The 15,328-nt window shown below is 42.0% G+C and overlaps 1 protein-coding gene across 3 annotated transcripts in view; it reads right to left on the bottom strand.

The window, feature by feature from the left end:
* MXI1 (MAX interactor 1, dimerization protein) overlaps positions 1 to 15,328 on the bottom strand; it is a 75,065-nt gene that overhangs the window by 30,290 nt on the left and 29,447 nt on the right. For all 3 annotated transcript variants that reach the window (XM_056850087.1, XM_056850089.1, XM_056850088.1), the window contains exon 3: positions 6,976 to 7,005. In XM_056850087.1, coding sequence (XP_056706065.1) covers positions 6,976 to 7,005 — 30 coding nt within the window. The remainder of the gene's footprint in view (positions 1 to 6,975; positions 7,006 to 15,328) is intronic.

The raw sequence follows: 15,328 nt of genomic DNA, 5'->3' as shown, positions 1-15,328 counted from the left end.
GTAGGGAGTTGGTTCAGAATTTATGTGATAAAAATCAAGCAAAACATCCATCTGATTTCCATGCTTAACAATACAGAGTTTGAATATTTTGGGGTCTTTCACCACAACTACAGAATTAAACAACCTTCTCAAAATACAAACTGGGAGGATTCTGTTGTTTTTGCTACAACAGACTAACAGTGCATTCCTAAGGAGAGTTACTCCAGCCTAAGCCCATTCATTTCAATGGGCTTAGACTGGGGTAACTCTCCTTAGGAATGCACTGTAAGAGTCCCAGGACACCTTCAAGATACTGTCGCATAAGCACAAAACCTTGTGACATCACGATTTGTCAGCCTCTCAGATGACCTAGTTCTTTTTTGTTGCCATTTTTAAAATACTTGGCTCCAGCCATACAAAATGCTGATTCTCTTGTATATGACCACTAAAGCTAAGTAACAACACAGCAACCCAAGGGCTAAATTAAAGTTCCTTGATGGACTCTTCTAAAAGCAAGGCAAGGTTCATCTACAAGTCAACTAGGACTGGAACATAACAGACAACAAAAAATAATCTTTCACTCAGCATGACAGTATGCAACTCTGGAATAAGTGTGAGCAGATTTTATCATGCGTTTAGGAAAGAATGCAATACCTGCCCTACTTTCATTGGATCTACTTTCAGCCTAAGTCAGAGAGGTTAGGGTCTCTTCTGCTGCCTTTTCTTGTCATTTAAGTTGTTGATAGCTGAAGCAGCAGCATTCAAACTGCTGCCCAAACTGGCATTTTTTGTCACATTCAATTCTTTGTCCCACACTGTCCTAGTACAAGTTGTTTTGTATTTTCCATTTGTAAATGCTTTCTCTACCTGGAGCTGTGGGATCAGAATTATTTAGTTCCTTTAATGTTGAATTTGCACAAATGTACCCATGAATCTGTATGCCTCTGAATATATTTGGTGTACTCTGCTGAAAACGGGGCAGGGGGCTTTTCAGTGGGTTTATGAAGTCATCCACTACTTTGATCTTGAACCAGTCGTGGCTCCATTAGTCATTTACTAATGGAGTTAGTAGAGAACATGACCAAGGTGCCTGTCATGAATTGGTAAATGGACACAAGGGCATACAATCATTTTAAAATGTTGTAATATGTAGGGGGATTGGTTGAACAACAACCAGGAAGGAGATTTCTAACCAGACCAATCAGGCAAAAGCTTGCACCTCTTTAACAGCTAATAAGTTTCTGAGGAACAACAAAAACAAACATGTAGGAAGTGTAGTGAAAGCAAACCATGACAAATAAAAACATATGCAGTCATGACTGCGCCCCTTTCTTGCCCAGTTTGCTGATTCTGCATGCAAATACCAGGAAGCTATGATGAAATACTCAGTTTTCCAGGGCCTGTATTTCTAGGGCTGCACAATTGGATGGATTGTCCAATCGAAAATTAAAATAATTTAACTGATAAAAATTGTCCCAGATAATTCACACAGAAAGTTTTCCAAATATGGTTTATTTTGAATACAAGTGCTTATAAAAATTGAAGGATAACTGAATGCCATCTTACATGAGGCATTTCTCTGCTCTGACAAAGGAAAGAATAACTGTTCCAAGATGTTGACTGTAGTGACACGCTCATATATTACTTAAAGAATGCTTCTTTGGCCCACTCCAGAACTACTCTGGAGTGGGGGAGGGGGAAGTAGTTGTTAATTTCCTGCATTGTGCAGGGGGTTGGACTACATGACCCTGGTGGTTCCTTCCAACTTTTTGATTCTATACTCCTTATTCACATACAAATTTAAGTAGAATGAAATCAATGAAAACATATAGGAGGAGCCAATTTAGGTATATTGTACAGAATACAGTAAGGAGCCCCGTGGCACAGAGTGGTAAGCTGCAATACTGCAGTCAAAAGCTCTGGTCACGACCTGAGTTCGATCCCTACGGAAGTCGGTTTCAGGTAGCCGGCTCAGGGTTGACTCAGCCTGCCATCCTTCCGAGGTCGGTAAAATGAGTACCCAGCTTGCTGGGGGTAAAGGGAAGATGACTGGGGAAGGCACTGGCAAACCACCCCGTAAACAAAGTCTGTCTAGTAAACGTCAGGATGTGACGTCATACCATGGGTCAGGAATGACTCGGTGCTTGCACAGGGGACCTTTACCTTTACAGAATACAGTAGCTGCTATAATGAGGCCCATGACCATACTGGTATGGCCAATCACAAAGGGCCTTACCATAAAATAGGTACCCTTGATTTCAGCTGGTCAATGATTTTGTGGTAAGATGACTGGCTACATCCATGTGGCTGCAGGCCTTTAAACATTACAGCAGCATCGCAAGATGAGCACTCAGAAAAGAAGTTCCCAAGAAGGTACTGTATCATTCAAAGAATATGCAAGGAATGAAAATGTGCAGTTCTTCCAGTCAGGGTACTCAGGGCAGGCCCTGATCACTTAGCCATTATAGGCACATCTTTTGTTGTCCATGAGAAACAATATGTGCTATGTCCTGCTCCACTGTGGATCAATGTCATATTTTTAAAAAGAATTTGAATGGCAAGAAAAAATAAGCACGGTCATCCAAAATTGTATATCCATCCTATTTCCAAATTATCACTTGTGCAAGGCTATATAAAGGCATCTTGAAAAGAGTCTCATAGACTTGGCCCAGGATTTTTTTTAAAAGTTAGGACAAACCTAGTCCTTAGACAGTCTTCCTTGTATGGACCGATAACCAACACCTTTCCAGTGTCTACATATTGAAATGAGCATGTACAAACAGAAAATGCCCAAGGTTGCTGAGGGTGGGGATGAGGACATAAATAAGGATGTGAAAAGTACAGACTACCGGATAGTGACCTGCCAGATGCCAGTGACAGAAAAGCCAGAAGCAGGAAAGTAAAAGCATTCTGCAAAGCCCCATACTAGATGCCCACCCCTGAAAAACAGACAGTCGGAAAAAGGAGGACACAGGGATGCAATCAGGGCTGAAACCAAGCGGACAGAGCAGAAGTCAGGATTTGATCCTGGCTTCCGAATCCTGGTCAAGGCTAACCCTGATTAACCTCAGACATAATGCTACTTTAGTTACAGCAATGGCTGTATTAGGAATCCTACATATATTCCCAGTCTCTAAGATATTGGGGAAATTATGCTGCATCAACTCCAAGATCTTTTTATATGATCTCTGGGGCCCACATTTTTCCAGGTCATGCCTGTCTGACTTGAATGGGTTAAAATAAGATTTAATGCACCAGACAGGCCATTGCTTGCAGACAAAAGGGGCCAAAATTGAGTGAGGGACCTAATAGTGGACAATTTTGAAAATTACAGGGGTGTGACAACAGTGGATATAACAGTGGGATTCAAAAAGAAAACCTAAAGAGTGGGGGGGGGGGATGAGAAACTGCCTGCAACAAGGCCATTAGATTCAGTGATTTTATCTTGCCACAGTTAAGTCCAGAAACAGTTGCAGACTTAAAGACACTACAGATAAAGCAATGAAAATCTGAAGGTGATGCAATCCTGGTGTTTGCTTTGGAGTCCAGACATCATTTCCTCCTGGAGAATGAAAAAAATGTGTTGTGTCGTTCTCTGAAGACAATTTTAGCCATTTCTGCTGTGAACCATGCTAGAAGGGCGCCCATGAAATTATATTGATAGAAAGGGGTAGGGAGAAAAAAAAGCAAACAAGACCCAGAACCCTGCCATCCTCTTCCCTATTTTCCACTACTGTACCCTTTTGCTAGGCTGCCACTGCCAACTTTAGGTGCTGAACTAATGACCATTTTTTCCAGCAGCTCATCTGTCACCTTGACAGGTACTCCACAAACAAACAGAAAACTCCATCAGACAAAGGTTGAGTTCCTCCACACCCAAGAAATACAATGGCTCTAGTTTAAACTTTGATTCAATGATATATTTGTTGGAACCAACACTGAACTGTCCCCGCTTCTCCAATGGCCAGAACACTTTGGAAGGTTGGCATGGGGTCAAGCAATGGCTCGACCAGAATCAAGACCATTGGTCAGGGACAGTAGTATGTGGAGATTATACAGCACACGGACCTTTCAGCTTTACAACAGCCATTCCCACCTTACTCTGAGCAACAGCTCTCAGGTATACAATGTTTGGAAGCTGAAAGCCCAGAATAAAGATCCACGTAAGCCCATCAAACACACATATAAATATAAAGCTTCCTTATGGAGTGATCCTGTGTTGCTGGAGGGTAAAGATTAAAAGCTGTCCTTGATTCCCTTCTACCAATCAGCTCTCACTGGGAGGGAATTATTCAGGAAGGAAAGACACATAAGTCCTGTCTCGCCCACGTGGCTGCAATATCCACACAACGTCGCCAGCAGCATGACCGTTTCTCAGAGAACACGCTCAAATGCTACTCTGGGCTTTTGTGTGTGAATGTGTGTGTGTGTGGGGGGGGTGCAGAGTGGGAAGAAAAAGTTAACAAAGAAAAACCAAACTAACTGAAAAGTTTGCAAATCTCAGCTGTGTCGATACATAAAATAGCAGAGAAGAAAGAAACACACTGGGGAGTTTGTTGTGGAAAATGAAGCAAAAAAAAAGCAGCAGTAACCATAGAATCACAGGGTTGGAAGTGTCCCTAAAGGCCATCTAGTCCAACCACCTGCTCAATGTAGGATCAGCCTAGAGCATCCCTGACCAGTGTTTGTCCTGCCGCTGCTTGAAGACTGCCAGTGAGGGCAAGCTCATTAGGGGTATGCATTTGGATATGCTGAAAAATGGGGAAACTTTATGGGTCCCGGGGGGGGGGCTATTTTTTAAGGTAAAGGCACCAAATTTGCAGCGTAGATCCTGGTGCGTCTCCTTACAAGAACCCCTGAGTTTGGTGAAGATTGGGTTGAGGTCCAATTTTATGGGCCCCCAAATTTTCCTTCATTGTTTCCAATGGAGGATGGATTGGACCCCCGGATCCAATCTTCACCAAACTAGGGGGTTCTTGTACGGCTACACTGCAAATTTGGTGGCTCTACCTTAAACCCCTCCTCCCAGGAGCCCCGCAAAAAATTTCCATAGGGTTTAATGGACCCAAAGGTTTTTGGATATGCAAAAAAAAAGCCCCCCTCAAACCATATTGGTATGGGTATTCAGCTTTCCCCCCCCCCAGATTTTCAAAAAAAAATTCGGGTCTATTAAACTCCAATCCAAAAAATACTGGAAAAAAATTGGTGCACACTCCTAGAGCTCACCACCTCCCTAGGCAGCCCATTCCACTACTACTCTTATTGTAAAAAACATTTTCCTAATATCCAGCCGATACCTTTCTGGCAGTAATTTATTCCCATTACTACAAGTCCTATCCTCTGCTGCCAACAGGAACAGCTCCCTGCCCTCCTCTAAGTGACAGCCTTTCAAATACTTAAAGAGAGCAATTGTGTCCTCCCTCAACCTCCTCTTTTCCAGACTAAACATTCCCAAGTCCCAAGTTATTTCAACAACTGTGCAATACTTGAATTGTGGAGTGCTAGTTTTAGTCGCTTTCTGGATGAGCTAGAAAAGAAGGAGTTTTGGGTAGTAAGCTACCCTGTACAGTCAGACGGGGTAGCTTACTACCCCGGTGAATAGTCCCGGTGAAGCTGTTCATTGGGTTCACCATTAGTGCACATACTGGCTTTACCACACTGAAAACGTCTAGTGTATTTCTGTCTCTCCCCCATTCCTACTGCCAGGAAACCAACACATAATATGTAGTAACGGTTTATATTACACTCCACATGTGTGTTTTTAAGCCTTTGCAGAGAGTTTTCAAGGGAAAGATCTACTTTCCAAAAGGAGCAAGTGTTGAAGGTTCAAAATGCCATTCTAGTCTTCATTTTGTAGCTAAACTTCCTATGTTAGATCTTTCCCAATTCCCCCCCCCCGAAAGACCTCTTATTCCACCCCCCAAAACTGGTGTTTCAGATGTGTATGTACATATTTAGCACAAATTTTGTTGAAATCATAAACCTGACCCAGAACAACCCAGCCCCCTAATCCTGAAGGAAGGAAATAAGTAAACAGGAAATAAATAAACAGTGTGGCCGTGTCAAGAGATAAACCAGGATGGCAACTAAAGAAAAACAGAACTACAGGGACTGCAAGGAAGGGATGGATTTCAAGGAGATAGGCAACTTCTACTGGTCCTTCCTTTAACAAGGGTCCTTGTCTGAAGTGAGTTTACAGTGTTTCTGTTACCCATTCTGAATCATTCTCCCCTTCTTCCACAGGACTATATTAGTAAACTGGGGACTGTAGATTCAACCAACTTCCTTGCTGTGCTGTCCTGAAGATAAATTTATAAATAGGAAAACCTGGTGCAACAATCCTGGAAACAATGTTATAACCTGATCTGCGTGTGAACACACTCCCTGTTGTCTCAGTAGTATTTATATTACTCTAACTCCTGTTACAAAGGAGATGAAAGTCATAGAGGAAAAACTAGCCGAGCAAAAAACTGCACTGCTTGCTAAAACTTGGGTTCAAGGATAAACAGGCTGTGTCCTAAAGCAGGTTACAAGAACACTTCCCAGGAGCAATGGCTAGCCAGCAGCTTTCAGAACTATCGGACAATGCCATTTCCCTGTAATGCAGTGGGGATTATGACAGGCTTGATAGGCAGAGAAATGAGGGGGAGGGAAAAGACACACAAAACCTCAGCTCTTTTGTTAACATGTACCAGTGCTTGAGAAATCCGATACCCTAGCAACCTCATGTATGGACACTGACCCAATCAGATTTCAGTTTGCAAGGAGAAGAGAAACAGTATTTCCTCTGCATACAGATTAGCTGCAAAAATGGGTCACTTCTTTGCATTTCAGAGAGGGTAGGAGAGACCCTTCTTTTTCGCTAGATCTTTGCAAGGAGCTTGACAAAAAAAACGTGGCATTTCCAAAGTCCCCCAGCAAATCAAAAAACAACTTCAGTCTTAAAAATTAAAAACAATGTTGTATTTCTTAAAATTCACTTTCTAAGTGACTTACCGGTTCTTCTCTAATTCGTTGTGCGTAGACCTGGAAAATAAACCCAGAAAAAAATAGATTAGGCATCAGCAGTCCTATCACTTGAGAGTCCATTCCAATAACCCATGAACTGTTTTTCTTTTCTAGTTACAGTGGATCACAGCAGCACATTCCACTACATGGAATGATATACCACATATAAAGAACTAGGTACACTGACCCTCCAACTAAGGGCCCTGATTCCAGGGGCTTTGTTTAATACCTAAACAGGTAGTTCTTCCCATCCTCAAAGCTTACACTTTGGGATTTTCCTCCAGCTACATGCACTTGCTTATTGATTCAATCCATTCTTAAAGCCATGATACTCCAAAGGTGGGAAAGCCTCAGATTATCTTTGTGTGTGTGTGTGTGTTTGTGTGTGTGTGTATGTTTGTGTGCGTGTCTGTAAAGTGCCGTCAAGTCACAGCCGACTTATGACGACCCCCTTTTGGGGTTTTCATGGCAAGAGACATGAAACAGAGGTGGTTTGCCAGTGCCCTCCTCTGCACAGCAACCCTGGTATTCCTTGGTGGTCTCTCATCCAAATACTAACCAGGGCTGACCCTGCTTAGCTTCTGAGATCTGACGAGATCAGGCTAGCCTGGGCCATCCAGGTCAGGGCCTCAGATTATCTAGGGGCTCTTTATCTTGAATCTCATTAGAAATTAGAAATAATTTAAAAAGTTTAAAACTCAGGATAATTTATCCTAAACAAGCCAGTTCACTGAACTTTTATTTAGAGAGATTTGAAAATTTCCAAGGGCATTAACATTTAATGAGGTTGCAGACATGGAGTTACTTTGGTGATGGGAACTCTTGAGAAGGAGACCTTTGCAAAAAAAAAAAAAAAACCGAAAGAAAAGCAATACTTCCCACAAAAAGCCAAGGAGAACAGCCTCTCTTTACAGTATATTGCTAAGATTGCTCTGCTCAGAACACTTACAAATACTCTACCTCAGGATCCGCCAGTGGAAGATGCAAGAACAGTGCCGCCCCCCCCCCATTCAGGTAAGCAAGGAGTGGGGATCCCCTACCCCAGACATTGACTCTGCAAATCTGTGTACTGGCTCCCCTTTTCTGCTTCATTAGTTGCTAGCAACGTTTCCCACACAGGGGACAAAGGGTAAGCATGAAAGCAGTGGTAGTGCCACCCCCTTAGAGATATTCAGGCAAACTATTGCAACAATAACATGCTGGTGTAACTCTACAGGGAACGGGGGAAAACAGGAAGTACTACCGCGTTTTGGGGTGAATATCAGCCATTCCCACTGTGACAGGCCTTTTCTACCAACTCAGAGAACCCACACAGCCTATTATGATTTTGGGGAACCAGATTTTTTTTTAACTGTAAATCTTTGCTTCAGTTACAAGATGTTCTTAGAGTAGCAAGTGTAAAGGCTTTGGGTTCGCGGCTATGCGATAAGATTTTTTGGGCTAGCAAGTACAACACGGAGATCACTGAGGCAGGTGTAGTATGTAAATAACAAAGATGATTTTTATTTATTTACAGGTCGGTTTTAAAGACTAGAACAGCAGCACAGGTCTCCAGATAGTCAAAGGCGAACCCTGGCTGAGGCACATAATTTTAAGCTATTTATGGCTTCAAAGTGTGATTTGAATTCTCTTTACTGCTTACAAGAAACAAAGGAGCTTTTCCTGACTAGCTACTAGATTGGATCCTTTCACACACACAGAATTCCACCCACACCAGCATGCCCCCTCCCAAGAGTCAAACTAAATGCTCATCACCAGGGACAGGCCTAACAGTCGGGTACTCTATTGCCTCCCAAAGTTAGAGCTAAACCACTCTGCCACACCACCAGGCACAGCTACCCTTCAAGCTACCTGCTCTTCTGCTGAGCCACATCTGAGCTATGACTGCCCTCTCCCTGAGGCAGACCTAAACTGAACTCCTGCGGTGCTTCCAACCATTCCATCCTCCCTCTGAAAGGTGACTGGATGTTGGGACAGCACTCCCATAGGCTCAGCAGAGTGGCTGTTTTCCCGTTCAGGGGCAGGACAGCCTCCTGCCTGTCACTCCCACCCTTACTAAAGCAGGCCAGACACTCATCAGGGCACTTTCACACATGCTGAATAATGCACCTTCAATCCACTTTCAATTCACGCTGAAGCTGGGTTTTACTGTGTGAAACGGCAAAATCCACTTGCAAACGATCGTTAAAAGGCATTGAAAGTGGATTGAAAGTGCATTATTCAGCATGTGTGAAATTGCCCTCATAACACCTTTTGCCTCGCAGCTCAGAAGACCACAGAGCTGCTCCAATGCAGCTCCATACAAGGGTGGGAAAGTATCGGCTTAATGACTACATTATCTCCCCAAACAGATAAATCCCACCATATGAGACCCCAGAAGGGGAAACGAGGAGGCATAGAAGCTTGGACACCTACATGGTTCTACCTCTCAAACCCACAGCTTGCAGCATGAGCAGAATGTTTCATCCCACTTGCTGCTTGTGGCTACAGTTGAACACTGCATATTAAGGTGCTTGAGTTTCTATTGGCTATTAGAGAGCAGGCCTCCAACAGCAGTGGAAACGCAAAAGGATCCCATTTCCAGTGCAGTGCTAGACGCTTGCTGAGCCTACTGCACAACCAACAGCTGCAATGAACAATATGCATCTAGCTGTTTACCAGGGGGTTGCCAACTTCTAGCCTGGCGCCAGAGTGGTATAGTGGTTAAGAGTGGTGGTTTGGAGCAGTGGACTCTGATCTGGAGAATCAGGTTTCATTCCCCACTCCTCCACATGAGGAGTTTTTCTCAGTGAATTACTAGAGCGATGATAGATGTGAATGTCCAGCTGTGAATTATCTTGTTGCTGTCCCAGTATCTCTATCCCCCTTGATTTCCCAAAAAGTTCTTTGAACACTATTCCCATCACCAATCCTGAGATCTGAATTCTTGCCTTGGAGACAACGTGGGCTTTCCTAGAGGACTTCCTCTGATAAGCTAACTGCTTGAACGATGCAGCTGGACTGATCATGCTTCCTTTTATGTATGTCCACCTGTCAAAGAGATATCTGTCTGCAGGAGGGGAATCAAACATCCATCTGAGAAATTGCCACAAGTGTGGGAGGCTGAGCATCCCATAGCCCTCCTTAGATTGGAGGGTGCTGTGCTGCCTTTGTTCCTCCCCGTGTCATATTCTACATGTGAGTGAGGTCCGGGAGACAAAATATAAGCACGTCTACTTGCCCTGCTTCCATATATGGTTGACGCTGGGGCACTGTCACATGTAATTCTGTGAGTGGTAGGTGTGGGTGATGTTGCTATGGACTCCAGTGCTGTTGCTATGTTTTCAATGTCTTAAGAGTTGAGTCTGTTTTGCAATTTGTTTTCTCTGCAGAGAGAGCATAGAATACTGGTTAACTACACTGGCACTGCCCCAGCAATGCACTGGCATCCAAGTCTTAGGACTGAGTCGTTGTGGGCAGTTTCCTGCATTCTGGAAGAGAGATGTTGAGTTGCCCTCCCACTGTGCAAATTATTACAAAACCCTGAGCCAAACATAAAAGTGAAAACAAAGCAGGATGAACGTACCTTAGCCATGAAAAAATAAATTGTACTGACCTATGTATATTTTATTAAGGATAAATCAGATTTAAGAGCATGGTTCCTGGTGGTCGCATGGCGTAAGATAATGGCATATAATGGGAATAATGGGAATAAGAGCAGAAGGCAACAGAACCATCTCTTCAGACTTCAGGGAACAGGAAAGTCTGTTCCACCATTTTGAGATATTGTCAACAGATGTCTAAAATGTCTGCCTGCATTCATAGGTATCTCAGAGCACCATCCAAGTCCACTTCTTGGGCTGGCCTCACAAACACTCTGGTTGTCAGGATATTAGACACAGCATTTCAGTAGGCGTTTGGAAAGAAATAGTTGTAAAAAAATTGTTGCATTTATGAATGACAAGGACATTATTTAATGTATGCTCATCTTTAGGCAGTGTGCTATAAAATACGTACATTTTCACTACTGAATAAAATTAAAGAAAAAAATTTCCTATGCCCTTGTGAAAACTGCATGAAATGCCTTAAGCTACATGTCAAGCAGCAGTATTTAAAGACTAGAAAGAAAATATCATGGTGCTGTGAACTTATGCATTTAAGATCTTGGAGTTTTCCATATGCATGTTTCACCAGAACATTATTATTATTATTATTAGGCTTATTTACTGTATATCCCAAGAAATGCCACCCATCCCCCTTTCCTGGCAACTCCATTAACAACTACAAACCCAAAGATATGCAAGGGATTGAATTCCTACGTTATAATCAAGGCAGTCATCAAGGTTGGCGCAGAAAGAACAAAGTTTGGCCCACTGCTGGGAACAAAATTAAAACAGCAGGCTCTCCCTATTTCTCTCACACAGGAGACTCTTTATTACTTATCTCCCTTCCATCAAACACCACAATTGAGTAGGGTCATCATCTTTTCATGGAGCTGGCAAATTTATCCTGTGATTTATGCCCATATAGGCATACAAAAAAATAGTATGAACTTTCCCAGACAAAAAAAAAAAAAAAAAGCAGAGAGGAAAAAAACTTCCACAGTTGTTAAATACAGACTACGGTATTACAAGGAACACTCCTTAAAACAGAAGGCATTTGGAAATCCATCTAGTGTTTGCCTTGATAAGCAGGATTCTCTCCTCGGAAATCTAAAGTTTTGTTCTAGAATATCCTCACATTGCATACATCTTTTTGACTAAAATCTGAAATCAGATCTCTGTACTGTCCTGGAGGCTATAATGAGAATTTGTTGTACGAGAACGACCCCAGATGATTGTCAGATTCATTCATGCACTGCCCTTTTCCTTCCATATGCAGCTCAATAACATCTGCTCTCATGAGAAAGTCTAGTTTGTGATGTCTGAACCACAAGCTATGGTTTACTCACTTCCCTACAAACCTGAATTTATACCAGGAGTAATCCATAATAGTCTAAAACCAGGGTTGTTCCTGTAACAAACCATGCTTTATTACACGTGAAGAAGGCCTACATATGGCCTATATATGGGACCAAACCGTGCATCTACATAATTATAGCTCAGTCAAATTGTGGGCAGAGTGTCAATTCAGGAGACTCTCGGTTCCCATTTTTTTAAAGCAAGGTTTTGTTTAACCCTCATAGATGTCTATATGGTCATCATATTAACTTTTTAAAAGAAGAAAAGGCCTATAAAGGTGGTAGAGAATGTGTAAAAATGACAAGCTGAAACACAAGTTTGTCCGGATTATGACATACGCTGGTAAACAAAATCCTAGCAGTTTTATCAAGTAATAACTTCATTACACACACACAAACCGAATCTTGGATACAACTACAAGGGACAGCAAAGCTGGTTGATTTTTTTAACACAACAATCACATAATCACTCATATTTAATAAAGATTCACCAGAACGTTATGTTCTCCAGCACTACAGTGAAGCCAGCTTTGTCCCGTTTGTTTCGTTTTGCATACCCCAATAGAAGAAGTAGAAGAAGAGCAGGTTTTTATATGCCAACTTTCTCTACCACTTAAGGAAGAATCAAACCAGCTTACAATCACCTTCCCTTCCCCTCCACACGACAGACACCCTGTGAGGTAGGTGGGGCTGAGAGAGTGTGAGTTGCCCAAGGTCACCCAGCTGGCTTCATGTGTAGGAGTGGGGAAACAAATCCAGTTCACCAGATTAGCCTCCACCGCTCATGTGGAGGAGTGGGGAATCAAACCCGGTTCTCCAGATCAGAGACCACCGCTCCAACCACCGCTCTTAACCACTACACCACGCCGGTTATTGATCCTCCTCTTGTATTGTTATGTGTTTTTATTGAATTACTTTATAACTGTAAATGAATTTTTAATTGTTCAAATATGGTAATGGTTTTAATGCATGCCACCTTGAGAACCTTGATCAGGTGAAAAGGCGGTATAAAAATGTTTAAAATAAATAAATCAGAACTGTAACATTACATATAGGTATGTGCACCTCAAGACCAACAAATCCAATAGCGCTAACATATGAATCAATATGCTTGGATAAGATTATTTTTCTGTACAACACATTAAAACTTCCATTTTTGTTTTTGCCCAAATCCATTATACCATTTTACAATCCAATGTTTCACTTTAGAAAGACCATTCTGATCTTTAATACTGACCTCCCCTGTTGCATTTGCAGTTAGTCAATGTTTGTAGTAGGCAAACTGCAAAATTCAATCAGCATAATTCTTTGCTCCATTAAGGGAGCAGTTAAGCAGCCTTGCACCAAACACTTGAACACAGCCTTGCAGTAAAAGCTGCCCACTTGGGAAAACCACTCCTCACTTGCTTGACACCGATCTTAATCTTTGGATGGAGATTTAAAACGTTTAAAGACAAGGGCCCAATGAATGGTCCCATTTTAGGCATAAGCATATATATATATATATATATATATATATATATATATATATATATATATATATATATATATATATATATATATATATATATATATATATCCATATAAAAGTTAAAAATTTAGACATTTAAAAAAATGTGTATCAAAATTAGCAGCACGATCCATCCCACCATTGGTACAATATGGCCAAGCAACTGTGCAAGGAGACAGGGAAGGGTGAGCCATCACCTGAGCTTACTTTTAACTCAAGTCGAGTGTCTTTTCAATGTGAATACATACGATGTGGGATTCCGTCTTACATGGAAAGTAATCTGTGCATGTGAAATACATTTACGTATTTAAAACATGTCCATGCCACCTTTTCACCCAAATATGATCCTCAAGGCAGCAAACATAAAAATGGGACTTAAAATATAAATATACACAAAATGTTTCAACAATTCACTTAAATATATAAACACACAAGCACAACCAAGGAGGAGGACCTGGGACAATTAGTGGAGGAACACCAATCGAAACAAAAAAGTCCTCACCTGCTGGTAGTAGACAACAATAGAGGGAGACAGACGAATCACCCTGGGGAAGGAGTTCCAAAGTTTTGGCACCATGACCAAGAAGGCAGTTTCTTGGGTTCCCACCCATCTGGCCTCAGATGGAGAGAGAGCCTGACACAGGACCCCCACAGGTAACCAGAGTGGATGGATAGGCTCATATGGGACAGCCAGCGTGGCGTGGTTAAGACTGGCGGACTGTAATCTGGAGAACAGGGTTTGATTCCCCACTCCTCCATATGAAGCCTACTGGATGAACTTGGGCTAGTCACAGTTCTCTCAGAACTCTCTCAGCCCCACCTACCTCACAAGGCGTGGGGAGAGAGGGAAGGTGATTGTAAGCCACTTTGAGATGCCTTAAGGTAGAGAAAAATGGCCTCGATCTGTATAGGGCATTAAAGATCAATACTAGAGCCTTGCATTGGGCCCAGAAGTAAATTGGGATCCAGGGTTGATGGAAGAAGCCTGAAGTGATATGATCCCTGTGACCATATTTGAAGAAAAATATAGGTTAAAGAAACAATCGTTGGCCAGTTTTTTCTCCCCCTTTCTCTACAAATCTATAACTTTTTTTAACTCAACCAAGAGGGAGAACAAAGTCAACAACATTATAGGTCCCATTCATTGTCCTGAACCAGATTTCAAGAAGGGGGCACAATCTGGTAAATGCTATTGCTCAACAAGTCTCATTGAAATAAATGGGAATTCAGAAGAAGCAGTGTTTAATGTAATGCACCCTAAACCATTATGCAAACATGGAAGATCCAATAACCCCTTGTGCAAAGAAAACAATATGCCACTAGATCCCACATGTCATCCAGTTAGTGAGAAACGGCCATCAGGACTCTTTAAGCAACCTTGCCTATGTGTTATTGAAATATTAAGCAACATAAAGCTCTCAACACAAGCAAGGCAATGTAAATAATACATCTGCTTAACCCAGTTTCCTTATTTTTTTTCTTTCCTGAGGATGTAAAAACGACATTTAGAAATACAAGCTCATGAATACTCAACATTAACCCCTAAAAAAGCATAGAAAACTATGTCTGATGGATCAGCAGATGATACTGGCAATTTATTATAAACTGTTGTCATCTCTTTACACGGATTTAATATATGCTGTAGCACCACCACCTGTATAATTCTCTTAAAGGAGAAAAACAAGAATCACTGACCACAATTCTTTTCAGAGTGCCTACTGAAAATGCATTCAGAAAACCCTTATTATCAATATATCCTTCATGTTATATCCGTCAGTTATAGCCTGACAGAAGAAGAGATGACAACCCCTCACATAAACACAGGAACTGGATTCCAAACAGTAAGCTGACCCATGTCCCAGCGTGGGGGGTGGAGGGGTTCGCCACAGTAC

This window comes from Euleptes europaea, chromosome 5, assembly GCF_029931775.1.
Source record: "Euleptes europaea isolate rEulEur1 chromosome 5, rEulEur1.hap1, whole genome shotgun sequence".
Taxonomy (NCBI): domain Eukaryota; kingdom Metazoa; phylum Chordata; class Lepidosauria; order Squamata; family Sphaerodactylidae; genus Euleptes; species Euleptes europaea.
The sequence above is the reverse complement of the archived record's forward strand: the minus strand, read 5'-3'. Positions and strand labels throughout refer to the sequence as shown.